The 18,372-nt window shown below is 46.9% G+C and overlaps 1 protein-coding gene across 6 annotated transcripts in view; it reads right to left on the bottom strand.

The window, feature by feature from the left end:
- Positions 1-18,372, bottom strand: part of ZFHX3 (zinc finger homeobox 3) — a 239,300-nt gene that overhangs the window by 7,325 nt on the left and 213,603 nt on the right. For all 6 annotated transcript variants that reach the window (XM_084906952.1, XM_084906955.1, XM_084906956.1 and 3 more), the window contains 3 exons: positions 18,162-18,362; positions 8,808-8,910; positions 2,282-7,687 (listed from right to left, as the gene is read on the bottom strand). In XM_084906952.1, coding sequence (XP_084763078.1) covers positions 2,282-7,687; positions 8,808-8,910; positions 18,162-18,362 — 5,710 coding nt within the window. The remainder of the gene's footprint in view (positions 1-2,281; positions 7,688-8,807; positions 8,911-18,161; positions 18,363-18,372) is intronic.

Below are 18,372 nucleotides of genomic sequence, written 5' to 3'. Positions count from 1 at the left end.
TAAACACATATAAGGGGCTGAAACCAGAGGAGAAGATACATCCCTCTCAGGAAAACTCAGTAAAGTCTCATTGGTTAAGTTGGCACAAAGGAGGCTGAAACAGAATGAATTATGAATTCTAAATGTGCCACATGGCTCTTTCCATCTCCCTCTGGACAACAGGCCTACTCCAAGTTTTAGGTTCTAACCAGAGCCAAACGGGAGGGTAAGGAAGGAAAGTCTAGGTATTTCCCCATCTCTATGACATCAGATTTTCAGGAGAAAGATCCAGGACAGAAGGCTTTAGACTGACTTTCTATATCTTGAACTGACAATCTACATAAAAGATTCAAAATTTTAAGAAATGGTTACTGAATCTGTGCTTTTTACAAGCTCTGCACTAGCCACATTCAACACAGTAGCGATACAATAGCTCAAAATATTCTCAGAATAATTCTGTGCCCTCGGTTTTCTCATCTGTAAGATCAGAACTAAGCAAGGTACTTCATCCCCGAGACCTAGGCATGCACCTCTGGAGTCAAGGCTGATAGGAGATGGATTATGATTGACATACGTTTGCCATGTGTGATCTTGGACCCGTTCGCTGACTGCTTGGAACCTCAGTTTTCCACAGTAAATTGTTGTGGGGATTTACATGGTACAGGTCACCCTTGGGCCTGACATATTAAACATAGGTTTCTTCCCTCCCATTCCAGATCCAGTGCTCCTGTGAGCTTTGGTACAGTCAGGAGGTGGTTACAGGGGGCACATCTGGCTGGCTGCCTTGAATAATTAAGAGCATATCTTTCTATCTTAAGTCCACTTTAAGTGGTCAGAACCTGAGTAGCACTAAACATATACCTGTTGACTGACTGGCTCATTTTGGGTGTTGTGGAAGGAGCACATAGCACTGGGAGCCCGGAGGCCTGGGTGGGAGCTCTGGCTCCTACCCTAGCTTGCTGAAGGGTCTCGACCTCTCTGGGCCTCAGTTTTCTCATCTGTAAAACAAGGGGAATAGATCAGACATTCTGATTCTAATTTTTTTCACATTATTATGAAATGTTGGGCCTTCCCAAGCCCCTCTGCCAAGGTCCTAGGCTGCAAGGATAATTCAGTGTCTGGCCACTTTCCATAGCTTGTTTCTTGGCTTATATCTAGCTGGCTTGAGCATCATCCTGTGACACTAACTTGCCAACACATATAAGCAACGACTTTTATATCTTAATGCTTCCTTTTCTTGTTCCTCTCTTTGGCCAAGAAACTGGGACCAGGAATGAGGTAGCCTCATGTTCTGTAAATCACTGCCAAAATTGTAAAACTTGGATTTCCTTCAACCAGGACTTCTCTGTGAAGTAGAAGAGCCGCTTTTGAAGGCAAGGAAGCCCTTTGAGGGGCTCTCCTTTGGTGAATGTGTACTGGTCAATGCAGGCCATGAAGGCAATTTGATGATTTGTGCCTAAGTCTTAGAGGATTATAAAGGTGAAGGTGTAATTTAGGAAAGACAGGTGGATCCAGAGAAGATGGGTAAGGACAAACAAGAGGTACACAGGAAGAACTGTGAGACTCCCCATTAAGTGGAAAAATAAAGAGTACTAAGTATATGATTCTGAATAGGGGAGAGAAGCAAAAAAGGGAGAAGGGCAAAAGGAAACAATGCAGACTGAATTCCCCTGAAAAATTACCATTAACATTTTTTGTCTGTCTGGAGTACCAACACAAATATGTCAAAATTCAAAACCACGTTGCCCAATACAAGATTCCTAATCAGTACATCCAAGCACAAACTGACATAGCCACTGTTGTTCTGGCTAGAAGAGAATCTCAGGAGTAAGAGGACACCTGATAGCAATTATGCCAGAGTAGCTCTCTAAAAAAAGGGGCAGGCACCACAGGTAAGGGCAAAGATTGGTTTAAATTCTCTTGAATTTAGTGTCTTATATTTTCAACAACTATCTAGAAGGGATCAGGATTTCCAGAAGCACCAAAAGAAAGGGTCTACAATAGAAGCTTTTTTCTTGAAAATAACACTTCCCCAACTCTCCCCGGTTGTGCTGTGAAACACAAGGCACAAGAGTGGTTTCAGAGGAGACCAGTCCAACCAGGAGGTGCGATCCCTGAATTGTTAAGTCAAAGAAAGATGTACAACATGAGCACAGCTCCAGGGAGACTCAATGGAAGGCACCTAAAGTTTTGTTGAAGCTTCCTATCTGCCCAATCCTCAGAGGGTGTGGATGTAGAACAGAACAAAGGGCTAAATGGACAGCTACTGAATAGTTATGGAATAACCTAGAGCAGAACCCACCTGTGTTAGATGGAGTAAAGCCCGGCAAGGAGGGGCTGTTGAGGCCAGGGAGCAACACCGGAGGAATGCCCTGGAGTGCCGGATATGCTGTAGGAAGGTTAAGAGCCTGAAGAGGGGCGTTATCAAACATCCCCTGCTGCTGAGCTGCCAGTCCAAGGACCTCATTGGCTTTTTTGATCCGGTCCAACTCTTGTTGAGCCATCAACTGACGTACAGTGGCTGGGTCAAAGTATTCTTTCTCCTTGTCCAACTGGCTTCCAATGGTGTCTTTAACTTTGGAGATATGCTGTTGGGAAAAGATATGGTCACGTACAGACAGCCGCGCGCTGTACTTGATGCCACACAAAGTGCACTCTGTTTTGGGTCCCTCGTAACTTGTTTGGTTTATACCAAAATGCTTGGCCATGCTTAGCTTAGACTTCTTTTCTTTTGCCCGGGCATTCTGGAACCAGACCTGAACAACTCTCTTTGGCAGTCCAATGTCATTGCCTAGGACCTCACACTCTAGCATGGTGGGTGTCCTGTAGTCATTAAAGCATGACTTGAGGACCTTCAGCTGCAGATTAGTCATTTGAGTGCGAAAACGTTTCTGCCCAGGCCGATCCCCATTGTCTCCAGATTTGCCTGCTGACCCACTTGCACCAGGACTTGGAGAGCAGGGGTCTGCAAGGCTTGAGGTTTCGCTATAGTCCACTGTACCTTCATTGTCATATTCTTTGCTGTAAAAGCTCGGGGCTGGGCTGACCAGACCTGATGACAACCGGTCTTCATACTCAGACATTGCCATCATGGCCGCTTTGGTCAGCCCGTCATTGGCTGCAGATGAGGATTTGGTTTCAGTTGCTATTCCCGTCGCACTGTCATTATCTGCATTGCCCTCATCTCCAGTAGTGGTATCTGTGATTGCTGTGTTGACAGAGGAACAGTCATCATTGTCCAGTTTAGTCTGGTCAAAGTTTAGATTAACTGCAGACATGGAAGGGCTTTCAAAGTCTTCAATTCCTTCCACCTTGATGGAAGAAGGGCTAAGAAGAGTTCTGGGAGATAACTCCATGCTTTTACTCACAGGCGAGAGGGGAACACCTTGGCCGTCACTACTGCTTGGGGGTAGGTGGGAAAAGCTAGTTCCATCAAAAATATCTCCTTTCATCTGGAGTCCCCCATCGCAGTCTAAGAGCATTGCAGACAGAGTGAGGTTGTAGCCAGCTCTCTTGGCTTCATGCCAATGGCGGGACCGGATATGAGCCTCGAGAGCAGTCTTGGCTTTGAAGAGGGCTCTGCAAAAAGGGCATCTCCTGTGGGCCTGAGCTGGGCCCACAGCCCGGAACTGTCCTTTCCTTTCCCGGGCACGTGTGTTCTGAAACCAGACTTGTACCACACGTTTCTTCAAGCCTACCTCATGCGCAATATGATCCAACATCTTTCGAGTTGGATTGGAGTCCAATAGGTACTTTTGGTAGAGAATTTCTAGCTGTTCTGGTGTAATAGTTGTCCTCAAGCGTTTGTCTCTCTGAGGTTCTTCTCCTGTCCCACTGTCATTTTCGCCAGGGCTTGCGCTGGCCTTTTCCTCCAGCTTCCTCTTCAGAGTGTTCATAGTGGAGGTTGGAGTTGAAGGAGAAGTGGCCGAGCTTGCTGGCATCTGAGGTATGGCCCCAGAGAGCAGCTGGCTGGCCAGGAGAGGGTTACTAGGGTCAAACAGCATGAAAGGCATATCCAGTGACCTGTCTAAAAACTGAGGGTGGATGAACTGATTCTGCGCACTCAGGAAGTGAAGCTGCTGATGCTCCTGCCAATGTTCAAACGATGGAAACGCCAACTTACACTGGTCACACTGGTAGGGAATTAGCTGAGGAGGTAGGTTTGCCAACTGTTGAGGAGTTGACGTGTGGAGGGGCTTGAGGGGCAGGTGGGACAGCTGAGAAGGACTGGGGCTGGACTGGGGTAAGGGGCACTGCGGAGGCGGTGCTTGTGGAGGAGGCTGTGGTAATGAAGTGGGGGAAGTCAGCTGTGGAAGCTTTTGCTGGGCTGCGTTTGTCTTCTGCTCAGGCTGGTCTTGCTGCTGCAGCTCTGCCTTTGGTTGTATTTGCTTTTCTTGGGTTTGGTTTGGCTGTGCACTGGGAGGTTCAGCCTGCTTTGGTTTCTCATCACTCACCTCTGTCTTTGAACTGAAGGTGGCCAGTTCATCAGCTTCTGCTGTAAGCTGCAAGAAAGCGGAGGAAGCTGTACTGGCGGATGGCGCTGGGGTGCTGTAGGCCTGTGAGGGCATCGGGGTACTGCAGGAGGAGCTGGTGGGTGTCAGGATTTCCATGGCATCCATGGAATCCTCATTTTGGCTGTCATCCTGCCCCTCCTCATCCTCATCTTTGTAACACAGCTTCTTCTGGTGCTTGATGAGATCAAAGATGCGCTGAAACACCAGGCTACACTTTTTGCACTGGTAGTTTAGGTTGCTCGTTCGAATATACCTATCATTCGTAAGCTCACGCCGCTCTCCATCTTTGCCTTCTCCCTGATTCTCATAATTTTTCCTGGCCTTCTGTCGGGCATTTTGAAACCACACCACTATGACTCGGGTTGGAAGGTTCAGTAAATTAGAGAGTTGCTCAAATTCATCGTCCTTTGGGTAAGCATTGGCATCGAAGAAGTCCTGTAGGACCCTCAGCTGGTAGTCAGTAAACCGTGTTCTTGAGGACCTCTTGCTTCCCCAGTACTCCTGCTTCTGAGGTTCTGGCGAAGGGGGCCGGGAGTCAATCTTCAGCTCCTCCAGGCTGGTGATGGGAGGGTTGCTGAAGTTGTAAGGGGAGTCCTTGTTACGCTGCCGCTCTTTAAAGAGCGTGTTTCTGAACCAGTGCTTGATCACTTTCTGGGGCAGCCCAGACTTGTCGGCCATCTCTTTGATCTGCTCTTCACTGGGGGAGTTGTTAATGTCAAAATATTGCCGCAGAACTCGGAGCTGGTCATCCGTGATCCTGGTGCGAGGCCTCTTGTTCTGCTGCTGGAGCAGACTTGGATTAAGCTGATGCTGGTACAGCTGGGCCAGGTCAGCAGGCAGAGGCTCCACGGGTCCGAGCTGAGGGGGCAGCTGGGCTGGCAATGTCTGAAGTGGCATCGTCTGCATCATCAGTGGCGAGAAGATGGGCAGCTCCATGGGCATGGAGAGCTGGGTGAGCGGAACGGACGGCTGGGCCGGTGCAATTGTAGGCGAAGTGATGGGTGGTGCGGACACAGGGATGGCTGGCGTGGAAACAGGCTGAGGTGGTGCTGTGGGAAGTGGAGGTGGAGGAGGCGGAGGAGGAGGTGGTGGCGGCTCTGGGGTTTGGGGCCTCAGGGGGTACAGTTTATCGTAGTGTTCTCTGTACTGTTTGGCAAACCTCTCCAGCTGTTTAAAGGGAAAGTAATTTTGATGAACATGCTCTTGATGACTCTTTAAAATCAGGATGTTGGAAAATAACTTGCCACAGGAGTCACACTCGAGCTTTTCCAGATTCTCTCCCTGCTCCGTCTTCCCATTCTTTTTCTGCACCTTCTGCTTGTTCTCGTTGTACTGAATGACCAGCTCAAAGCCAAAGTTCTCCAGCAAGGCCTTGGTAGCGTTCCCTCTGGCATCTGAGGCGATGCGTGGAGGAAGCATGGAAGGCTCAGAACTACCCCCTGGTGCCAGCTCTTTCTTCTCTTTGGCCTTCAAGGCATCTGGCAGAGACTCCTTTGGTCCTGTGTTGCCTTCTCCCCCTTCAGCACCATCCCTCTCTCTCTGGTTTTCTTTTTCCTTTTCTTTGATGACCGATTTATTTTTCTTTTCTGGGTGCTGGCTTGGCTGAAGGAGGGTAGAGTGACTCTGGGATAGAGAAAGCTGGCTTTGCTGCAGGATCTGCTGATGGCTCTGCTGTGGGATCTGAACTTGAGCCTTCAGGTCTTCCAGCAGCCCTGGGCCTGTCCCAGTCAGCGTCAGCGCCCCACTGGTCACCGGCAAGCTCACCTCAGGGTTGAGCTGGAACTCAGCGCTGGGGATGTAGAAGGGGAAGAGGAGATGCTGCTGTTGCTGCAGCTGGAGCAGGGTCTCAGTGGTCATGGGAAAGTGAGGAAGGAGGGTGGGGTTAAACAGCTGAGACTGGATTAGGGCAGCTTGCTGCTGCAGCTCCTGTTGCAAGTGAGCTTGAACTTGAGCTTGGGCCTGGGCCAGTGTCTGTGCTTGCTGCTGCTGCTGTTGCTGCTGCCTCGAAGCAATCATATCTGCCAGTTTCTTCCGATTGGCCTCCTTGGGCTCGGAAGGGGAAGTGATGTTGGCACTGATGGGATTCCCCAGGGGCGGCATTCCTACACTTTCCGTGGGCACTTGGCTCAGTAAGCTGGAGCTTGGAGCGATGCCAGCACTGCTTGGGTTGGTGGTGGTAAAGGTGTTACTGCCAGCGGTGCTCACAGGACTTGGGGTAGAGGAGCTCAGGGAGACACTGCTGCTGTTCCCATTGCTACTGCCGCCTGCGGCCTCCAGCTTGGCTGCCCGGGCCTTGGTTTGATGTAACACAGACCTCATGTGGATCTCCAAAGTGGAACTCTGGCTGTAGGCCACGTTACAAGTGTTACACTTAAAAGGCTTGTTGTCTGGGCTGCTGGTGGGTTCTGGTTGACCAGATGCCGATTCTTGAAGGGCTCTCTTTAATTTATGCAGGTGGGAGACAGAATTATAGTGCACCAGCAGGATATTCTTTTGCGTGAAGGATTCCTTGCAGACAGTACACTTGTAAGGGCGAGAAGGGTCTAGAAATTTCTCCATGGTGAAGTTGGGGCCTTTTCTGAAAGGCAGAGCTCTCTTCGGTTCTGAGCCAGAGTCTTCTTGTACTGACCCAGAGTCACTGCCTGTGGGGCTCTGCTTCTCTTCCAAGTCACTCTCTTCCTCCTTATCTTCCTCAACAATTATGGTGTGGTCCTCGGCCAGGGTGGGGTCTCCCATTGCCAGGAGGTCCCCATTAGCCAGAAGGCCGCCATAAAGCTGCTGGATGTCGGCCTCACTCAACTCCAGGTGGCTCGTCTCAAGGTGTTTTTTCAGAGCCTGGAAAGTTCGGAAACTGCGCTGACAAAGACAGCACATGGTGGCGGCTCTGATCACGTGGTACTGAGAATGCAGCTGCAGCTTTTCAATGGTCTTGAAAGCTAGGCTGCACTGATTACAGCGGTACTTGTACACGTGGCGATCTGACACGGGCAGCTGAGGCCTCTTGGTGTGAACCTCATTGAAGTGAGTCTGAAGAGCCGCAGAAGTTTTGAAAACCTGGTTGCACCCCTTCTTCCAGCACAGGAAACCCGAGTCTTCTCTCATAGAGCCTGGGTCAGCAGAAGAGGGTTTCAGATCCCCACCGTGCTCTGTGCTCACAGAGGGCAAGATGTTCTTTCCAGGATCCTCTGAGGTTTCTGTAAGAAAAAAAACATCAAGCCCAATGATAAAGAGGGCTTTGTTTCAAGGATGGCACCGAGAGCTGTCTACCTAGCAAGGCCTCAGGAACACAGAATCTGACGAAGGAAACACCCAACCTGAACACACAGCCTCCTGCTTTCTTCCCCTCTAACAGAGCAAACATATTAGGAGCAGGTCCATAAGAACGGAGAGGACTGAAAGGAATTACAAAAAGTGTTGCCTCCTAATAAGCCTGTATCCTATCACATATCTGTCTTTTAAACAATATTTGAAATTGCTTGGCTCAGAGTTCTCAATTTCTCCAGAACTGGTTTGAAGGTTACTGATTTTAAGTGGGTTCATCTTTTACCAGTATCATAGAATACTGGAGGCCCGGTGCACGAAATTGGTGCACAGGATAGGGGTCCCTTCAGCCCAGCCTGGACCCTCTCCAATCTGGGACATCCCTCTCGCAATCCTGGACCACTGGCTCCTGATTGCTCACCTGCATGCCTAGTTGCCCCTAACTCCTCCCCCCATAAATATTCTGACCCATATCAGCTGTTCACAGCCTAATATGCTGACAGGAGGTGAACGATGTAGAGGAGCCTCATAAATGGCGGTCTAATGATCTTTGGAGGTACGAACTATCGTGGGACACCACTACAATCCCTGTATACGACAAGGTATCCCTATACTATATCCTGAGGCAATCCTATAAGACTCAGAGAACTTAGGGTGGAGGCAGTTCCCAGAAAGATAACTAACCCAGAGTCCTGAAATCCCCTATGTGCTCTATAAGTTCCTAATAAGTCCTGAGAGGGAGTGTTTAACAGCTTAGGATGGTGAGTTATGGGTCTGCTCATTGAGTCTCAGGTTATTCACTCCCAAAGGGGACGTGCCCACCAAAATCCTACTTGTTCTCACCTGATTTTTATCACTTTAAACCATATTAGTACACAAAAATCTGCCAAGAGCCAGAGTACAAAGTGGCTGCCAACAGTGACCCTCATCCTTTGATCAGTTACAGTCAGCTTAAGAGAACTGTAAAGGAGTGGGCACCCCCACCCTGTGAAAGCCCCGGCCCGACATTTCATTCTGTTTCCATTAGCAGGGGTCAAGGATAATGACACTAACCAGGCTGCTTGCCTGCCTCCTCAACATTGGGGTTCCCGTCTCGATCTGGAACAGCCGCTGGGAGAAACATGCTGCTGGGCATCACCATCTCAGGGGTGGTCACCTAGGAACAAGAGGCAGAGAAACGCGGAGAGTCAAATGGAGAGGGAAGAGACACAAAACGGGGAAATGTGTAAAAATTATTTAATAAGCAAAATTAGCCTTCACCAGTGTAAAGCTGGAGGTGTCACTTTTCATAGCTCACTGAAGATTCATGTTTATTAGACAAAGCTCACATCAGTCAAAAGTGTTTCTACGGTTACATTCTGGACATAATTAGCAGTGCACACTTGAAGAATAATCTTATTATTAGTATTTTTCCTTTATGCAGAATTTTGACTTTGATCACTGACAATGTTTTGTCATGGGCTGTGAAACTTCTTGTGCAACCAATTAGGTAGATAAGTTGAAAGGCCCACCTTAAGCTGCTGAAAACATAATAAGGGCCCTAATTAAATCATACCTAGTAAAGTACACTGTAATCTTGAAGCAGGGAGCATTGTAGTACTGTTTTCAAAATGTATTCAGGCAAGAAGAGGAGGGGAATAAGAGCAAAGGAAAGGGTAAGAAGAAGAGAAGAGAACAAAGGAAGGCTAAGGACACGCAGACACACTGGCAGTTTTTCCAGGAAACAACATTTTGTAACCCTTTACAAGCTGAGATCAAGTGCAAATAAGCATTTCTTATGACTCACTTAAGCCAGGATTTCTTCTGGAGTTTCTGCTTGAGGTACACAGCATCAGAGGGGAACCTCTGGCCAGTGTCCCAGCTACACAGGGTACCCCACAAAGCATCCTTCAACAGGATGCCACCCCCCACCCCCCCTTTGGCCACTGTTGCCGAATAGAGCAATTCCAGAATTAGCCTGGATTAAAAGAGCTGCAATTTTAAGTCAGATCCTCAGATATTTCTCTAGGCTTCCCTGCCATCTGGCCAGAAGCTTGTCCAAACAACATCATTTGCCCCCACATTAATGTGATAAACAGCCCTCAATATCCAATGTAAGGATAAAAGGTTCATTGTTTAAAAAGAAACAATGTCCCTTTGCCTGCTATAGGGTGGGAAGGTGATGATATTCCCAAATGAATCAGAAATTGTTTCCTGTTTGATGACAGCCAGAGAAATGATCTGACTTCAAGATTACAGAAACTCCAGTCACCACTAACCTTTCAACATGGCACCTAGCCCATTTGGAGGCATTCCTTTCCCATCAACAACACAAATACCATGACAATATCTTCACTTGCTGTTGCAGTGATTGGAACCATTAGATTACTGTTCAAAATGAAATAAATTTAAGTAAATTCCTATTTCTAATCATTCGAAGTTCTTGGCCTTACTCAAAATAGCTACTGACATGTTACTAGAATCATCAGTGATGGGCTCAACTGTCAGAGGAAACCCAGACAACTGTTCACATTGACACACCAGAAAGGTAACGCCCCAACACATTTATGAGTGTTAGAATAATTTTGGCAATCCCAAATGCTAATAGGTGCAAAATTAAGCAACAGGCACTGAAGAGGGGTTCTGAGAAACCCGTGTTTACAAGAGCAGGTGCATAGCAGGTGCACATGTGACAAAATCCCTGCTCTCACAGACACCTGCACCCCCACCTCCACACAAAACTCATGGCAGCTGGCTAAGGCTAGCTGCTGATGAATCGTTAGGAATGGAGCAGAGATTGCCAAACTCATTCCATCTATTTTCTTTTTAATAGAAAGCATTTCTGACCATTGTGGTTAGGGAGTCCAGCAGGAGACCAAGAAGTGAAAGGTCACCGATTAATTTATAGTCCTCAGCTGAGGGGGAGCACAAGGTTGGGGGCTAGAGGGCGGAGAAAGGGAAAGGAAAAAAAGATGCCCCCCACCTCCTTTCTCAGTTGTAGCGGCAGGATCAGTCCTTTCCTGGGATCTTTTGGAATTATGAAAAATGAGTCATGAGAAATAAAAAAAAGTCCTACAGAGTAAAAAAGAATAAAATTATCTAACACCTCAGCTGCACATCATTATAGAAAACTGGGGGCTTTTTATACGCATTACAGTAAGGCAGACATCCTCTCTAACAGACTCAGTACGACGGATCAGTAATTGTTTTCATACACTTTAATTAGAAAAACTCAGATGGCTATGAATAATAATGGAAAAGAGAGACTTTTGCACTTGAAAGGTTGAAGTCAATCAAGTGTGAATGATGGCAAAAAAGAAAAAAAAAAGACACCAATTCATCAGCCCTCTGTTGTCTCGCTGCGACTTTAATCATAATTCCTGATTGGGATTCAAGAAGGCAGTAAGCAGCGGTTCTTTGTCTGCCTTCACCTTCCATCAATTAACTCTCCCCGAAATATAATCATCAACCTCACATGCTCCTCTGCATCTTAATCTGGGCCTCCAAACCTGTAAGTCTTGCCCCATATGTGTTTAAGTAATTACTTTTATCTACCTGCATCTTCTCATCCATAGCATCTCCCTCAGAAGAAAAAAAGCCTGGGTATATAAAATTTTAACGAGCAAGAAATTCTCAGGAGGCAAAAAGGAGGAGCCCTAAAGGGAATCCTAAGGATCTAGAAGTTCTGGCAAGGCCTCTCAGCCTGTGTCTGAACAGAGAGGTTGAGAAGCCAAGCCTTGTTGCACAGGTGATGGAGGGACCCATGTCAGCTCTCAGACACATGCCCTCCCATGCCTGTGTCCATTCCTCCCTCTCTCTCCTGCCAGCTCCCAGAGCTTTCCACTCAAAGTGCATGCTTTTGAGTAAAGCCATAAATCTAGTCCTGCCAACAGCTTACTGAGGAGTTCTAAGGAAAGGAGAGTTGGCCAAAGGCACAGTTCCTTCCAAACTTGCCTCTGCAAAACCCACCCCCTATTTTTTAAACTGTGTGCAAGGTTCAGACTATCCTAGCCATAGTATCCAATGGAGAGCTGAAAGTCAGTCGGAAAGGCAATCATTTAACTGCTGAGGTTAAGGTTCTGTCAAGACCTTCCCTTTCGAGGAGCTTTGTGGAGTGTAGGTTTCTGAGACAACAAAACCTGGCTACAATATAAGCCATCCCAAAGGCACCCAAATCTTGCCCTCCACTAACTGAATCCACCACCGGCTCCCCTGCGCATGTGTGCACAAACACTCTCTTCCTCTTCCCCATCTCCTTCTGCCTCCTCTCCTACTTCAGACTCAAAGCCAAACAAAACATTTTAGGTTTGGCCAGATAACAGTCCAAACACCTCCACTTTTTACATTGACACTGCCATCCACATAGATTGATTTTTCTAATCTGTATACTGATAAACGTGTTCAATTATGTCCCTGTAGTCTACCCATTAATGTATAGAGGGGACCTGAGACTATTAAAACAGACTTTTAACCAAAAGTAAAACAAAATTTTTCTGGTAAGAAAATTCAATTGATTGGACCCATTATTTTCTCAGAATTTGGGTCACTCAAGATTGGCCTTGGCCATCCACAGACAGTTATATGGTGATCTTATTAACTGACCTATTAGGAGAGGTGATCTGAAATTATTCTAATAACTCATAGATGCAGGTAGATAAAAGTAGTTACCTAAACACACATGGGGCAAGTTTTCAAGGTTTGAAGGCCCAGATACCATATGTGTTCCCCCCATGCTTTTGAGCCAAGCCCACTAACTACATTTCTTCCAGAGTATGTAGAGTCGATGGGAATGTAGTATAAAAGCTGAGCTCGGGTGCTGAAAGTTCGAAAACCAACAGCGGCTCTCATCTTCCTGACAAGTAAACAGGTCTCACGTATAACCAGAAATGTGGAGTTTTGCTCTGACTGAAATTCTTCAAATTTAAGCAATTCTCATATCTAACAATAGCAACAGAAGAGTTCCACACTGATAGCCTCCAAGTTTAAGCAATGCCAAAAGAGCTTAGTTGTGGAAAATGAAGGGCCTCATGTGATTCTGCTCATCCATTCATCTGACCATCATTCACTAAACACTGCTCAGGGTCCCTGTGCCCAAGTAGCTCACAATGCAGAATAGAGAAGTGTTGAACCTGGTTTCTCTGAGACACTCATCCCTACTACCTTAGCACCGCCCACCTACGTGGTGCTTCTTTCTGAAAGGCTCACTTTTGCAAGTGAAAGTATAGACTTGCCAAAGCCTAGACTCCCGGAGAAGCCTCAGATCCTTCACTTGTCAGTGAAAATCAATAGAATGAAGAACCTCAGATGGCAGGGTGCGGGTGGGGGGTGTCAGGGAAAGCCTTGGACCAGGCCTTCCTGGCACAGACTTGGCCAGTCTCTATGAATGAGGTACTGGTTCTATGAGAAACATTCAAGCATGAAGTTAAAACGCACCTGCTTCCAGAGCTGAGCATTCCAGTTAGTGGTGCAGCTAAAGCCGGCTGGCTGCTCCAGGGAGAGCCGGCTGCTCACTCCTCTCCTGCACCTCAAGGGCATCTGGGACCTGCCAGCTGGTCTCTGCACTAATGCAGCCAGCAAACCAGGGCATCTCTTGGCAGCACAACTTCAGAGATTTTTTTCCTTCCCTCACCACCTTCCCAAAGTGCCAGGCTGGGCACTGACCACGGAGTCTACAGGGGTCTCTCTCTCTGACTTGTTTCCTTTCTAACATGTCTTGTATGTGGTTCTCTCTCCCTTTTTAAAAAACATAAAACCCATGAGGAAAAACTGCAGGGCCACATTAGCTTTCATGTGGGACAGACTCAAACATGGCCACAATCCAGATCTTAAAAAAAACCAAAAAACTAAGAACGACAAAGACTGAAAATGGAAGAGAGAGAGAGAGGACACAGAAAAGAGAGCTGAGAAGGAGAATGAATTGGAGAAGAGCTTCATTAGACTGAGAGAGGCAAGCAGTGGCAGTATACCAAGGTCACTTCTAATTTAGACCATCTAATTGGCAAACAGGCTCCAAATGGCTATCATCTCACAGGGCTTGGAATTAATGAAGCCCGATTATTTTCATTACTTTCCTCTGAGATGGAGACAAAGTAAGAAAGCTGGTACCCAGGCAGGTGCAACAGCCCCAGGGCAGGGGCCACCCAGGAGCCCCGGTGGTGGTGGGGGGAGGTGGGGTAGACCAGCCTCCCAGAGATTCACAAAAGCACAGGCATACGACAAGCCCAGAGAAACAGATACTGCCTGGAAAAAAAGATCACAGGAGTAAAACAATTGCTCCAACAAGGGAGAAAGAGAGAGCTGCAGGCAGTGAAGGGAAACCTATGTACGTACAAAAAATAGTGAATTAAAAAACCAGCAAAGAGAGAGAAAACAAAGGGCTAGAGAAAAAGGTGTTCCTGGGATGCTCAGGGGCCAACCCCCTGTCCACTGTGAGGTGGTATTTTGTTAAGTGATCAAGGAACAAAGACAATTTCCTGACATTAGTGTTCCAGGATCCCAGTGGTGTGGCCTGTCACTTAGAGCCATAGTGATCAATTACTAGAATAATTTAAGAGTATTGAAATGCATGGTAGGTGGTCTTTCCCATTCTCTTTTGGGCCCAAACCATGCCCCCCACGTCCTCAGGACCCTTTCCCAAGTCAGTGGGGAAGTGAGGACACAATCCAGTAGCTCCAAGTCCCCACACGGGTTGGGTTTGAAATCTGAGTTCTCTGTAAGTGGGTGCCGGGTCTGTGGAACGGAGTTTGGGGGTGGGCTGCTCAGTCGGTTCTGGAGGGGCACTTGTCTCATTGCCTTTTAAGCTTTATAGATTTTTCTTTCATGTGACATGTCTAATGACACCCTTTGGAGCTCGGTTTCCAATGGGCCGAGCAGAATGGAATGCCACGAGTGCAGTTTCCATAGCGCAGGGCCAGAGCTGCAGTTCCCAATGGAGGATATTTTTCAAGCCCCTTCATCAGTAAAGAGAAGGGGACCCATGGAAGACACAGATATGAGATGCAGAGCATAAGCAAGCAGCTGTTACCATAGCAACAGACATATTAGACACTGCAGGTTCCTGAAAGCTGTCTGATAAGGTATTATTAAATGAAGCCTCCTAAAAACACTCTCCATTTACAACTGAACGGAAAGACATTGTGTAGAAAGTAATCTATTTCCACTTATCAGGGTGGACTTTACTTTTAGAGGGACCGAACGCCGTTTCAGACCTTATCCTGAGACCTTGGACCCAGACAGCAAAAAATATTTACCAGAATTTATAGCTTTCGATACCCTGGACACACCCCATGTCTGCCAGGAACTGTCTATTTAGTGAGTTTTGCCAGCTTTTCCTATTCAGTAGCCAAAGGTGGCTAACTTAGTCAAGCCACTTGGCAAGGAGGGAGATTCACTCCTCTTCCTGCCATTCATCGCAGCCATTCAGGGACAAAGCAGACCCGACTTTCTCCTCTTAGAGGATGACTGGCCATGCATTGGCCATTCCTTGATAATACGGTTTTAAAAAGCGGAGCTCTGATTTGAGGGGCATTTCTCATCATGCTGTTTTCAGAGCTCCCTCCTCCACTTGGCCAAGAACATAGAGATATACAGTCAGAAAGCCTCACCAATACTTCCCCATGGCCAGTTTTCTCATGAAATTACAGTAAAATACCCTCCAGGGGCAGGATTTTAACCACAGATTCATTATAATCATTTAGTTGTAACAAATGCAAATTCCGTTTTAACACCAAACTTTCCAGAGGAAGGAGATTATCTGCTTTGATGCATCAGGGCAGAGACCAAGATCCAGTCCTCAAGCAAGAATCTGAGTTCCCAATGAGGTCCGGCCACAAATTCCCCTCCAGCCCTGGCTGCTCATCTTTTCCTACTGAGCTAAAGGATCACGGTGGAAAGCTCCAGATAAAACCAGCCTCATAACTTAAAAAACCAACTCAGTACTGACAGCCATGCAATGACCCCATCTTCTCATGCAAAGAGAGAGTACCTTTAAGCCATCCTTATATCCAACAGAGGAAAACCCTTATATGATTACCTTTCCCACAACTTTCAACTTTACTTCTGAATCCATTCACTTTTTCTTGTTGCCAGCAAATCAACATCCTATAATCAACACATTTCCCACAATTTGCACACTTTTCAGAAAGGTCTAGAAAACATTTCCATCATCTGCTGTGGGAAGATGAGGTGCACAGGGATTTCTGTGCAAGGTGCCAAGTTCAGCCCCTTTAGGGACCATGTTTCTCCTACATATTGTAATTATGTTGTCAGAGATTCTTCCAGAACAGTATTTATTAACTTGGTTCCCTGGATGAGTTTTAGGGCATCCCTAAGCTCCCTGACATTGTACAGACAATTGTGTATAAGCATAATACTTGATGGAGGTTTTAATAGTGGTTGTCAGAAAGGCTACTGAATTGTTTTCACCAGTCTCCGGAAAGGTTGAGAATCACTGCTGGAGAAGGTGCCAGCTAGTGGGTAATACCCCAAAATACCTAGTTTGTGGGTAACACCCAGAAATATCTTAGGGATTGGTACCCGAGCAAACACAACACCAACATCCTGCCCTTGAAGACTATTGGTAAACTAACAAGATTCATCATGACCACCAGACTTGCTGCCTGAAATGTACCTTACTATTGCTATTATAAAAATATGACAAAAATGGATGTTTGAAAATAACTTACATTCTATTCCTTAGCAACATATAAAAGAAACTTACTGCCAGACAGATTACTATAGACCCACAAACCCTAGACTAGATTTATATTAAACAGAAAAAATAACCACCTGAGCAAAAGGAAAATTTAAGTATTGAAAATGCTTCCCTCTCACCTGCCCAGCATGGCTCAGTGGTTAAGTGTCGACATATGAACCAGGAGGTCATGGTTTGATTCCCAGTCAGGACACATACCCAGGTTGTGGGCTTGGTCCCAGTGTGGGGTGTGGAGAAGGCAGCCGATCAGTGATTCTCATTGATGTTTCTATCCTTTTCTCCCTCTCCCTTCCTCCTTGAACTCAATAAAAATTATTTTTAAGGAAAAAAAAATGCTTTTCTCCCTAAATGTCTCTCCATTCCTTTGGGCTCTCATGGTTCCAGGCCAACAATGGCAAATGCAATGAGGCCTGAGAAATTCCCCTTGTGGGAATTTGCAAGGCTGGTAAGAATGCCAAGGAAACCTGTTACATCTACAGAATTCCACCATCCACAGAGAGAGGTTTTTGTTTACAGAGAAACTTTCAACAACATTCACCATTCTACTTGATAGAACTCTGAAATGAAATACATGCTAGGTCACCTTTGAGTTTCCCATTGGCTGCTAACGTCCTCTGATGCATCACCAATGATATGTTACATCACTTTCATCATCATTCATTAATCTTGCATAACCAATCCTTTGAGGGGTTCCAGAATGGAGAGTGTGCAGGCTGGGCTGAGGAACACACACATCCCTCCACCCCATGTAAGAATTTCGTGCACGGGGCCACAGTCTATATATATATAAAAGCCTAAATGACCGTTGGATGTGACGCACAATGACCACCAGGGGGCAAATGCTCCTACTGGTACCTATGATGCACAATGACCACCAGAGGGCAGATACTCAATGCAGGAGCTGTGGAGCCGTAGTGACTTGGCAGCTGCCATTCTCAGGTGACAAACCCAGAACCAGAGAGGAGGGAGCCCGATTCCGGGATGTGTCACCCATGAACCACCCTCTCGCAATCCAAGACCCCTCAGGGGATGTCAGAGAGCCGATTTCCGCCCAGTGCCCGCGGGCCTAGGAATCCATGTACCGGGCCTCTAGTAATGAATGCAAGAGCAGCATAGACCATGACCTGCTCAATAAAGGTTTGGAGAATCTGAATAACAATTTCTTCACAACAATGATTAACTGCTCTAGGCCTCTGCATTCCTCAGGGAGAGGATGATGAAAAAGGAAGGTTGAGAAACACATATGTATTCAGCTCTTTGGGCCACGGTCATTCCAAATCTAAGGCAGACAGTATAGTTCAAAATCATAGAACTAGACCATTAAAAAAATTTTTTCCCCCTCACTGAGGATATTTTTCCAATTGGTTTCTAGAGAGAGTGGAGGGGGGAAAGAAAGGGAGGGCAAGAGGTAGAGAGAGAAACATCGACATGAGAGAGAGACACATAAATTGGTTGCCTCTCGAACCCGCCCCTACCAGGGCTGGGGAACCTGCAACTGAGGTACAGGCCCTTGACCAGGAATTGAACCTGTAACACTTCGGTCCGCTGGCTGATGCTCTAAGCACTTAGCAAACCGGCCAGGGCTAGGATCATCTTTGATATCTCCAATTCTACACTGACTTTTTCATCCAACACCACAGTGTCTTATCCATGCATCATCACCTTTGACCCCTGGGGAAAGGAGAGCTGCAGGGTCCTGCTCCTGGCTGTCTTACCGTCATAATGAGCTTTTCCACGCAGTCCGGTGCCACGCTGTGGAGGTGGGTGAGATGCAGCTGGAGGTGGATCTTGTTGTTGAGCATGTCCTGGCACAGGGGGCAGCGGAGCATGGGCTGCACTGAGTGCTGTGTCATGGCATGCACCCGAAGCCGGTTGACATCAGCATTGCTGTACTTGCAGTAGGGACACTGGTACATCTGTGGGGAA

The sequence above is a fragment of the Pipistrellus hanaki genome (assembly GCF_964339955.1).
Source record: "Pipistrellus hanaki genome assembly, chromosome: 15".
NCBI lineage: Eukaryota > Metazoa > Chordata > Mammalia > Chiroptera > Vespertilionidae > Pipistrellus > Pipistrellus hanaki.
Note: the sequence above shows the minus strand (reverse complement) of the source record. Positions and strands in the feature narration are given on the sequence as shown.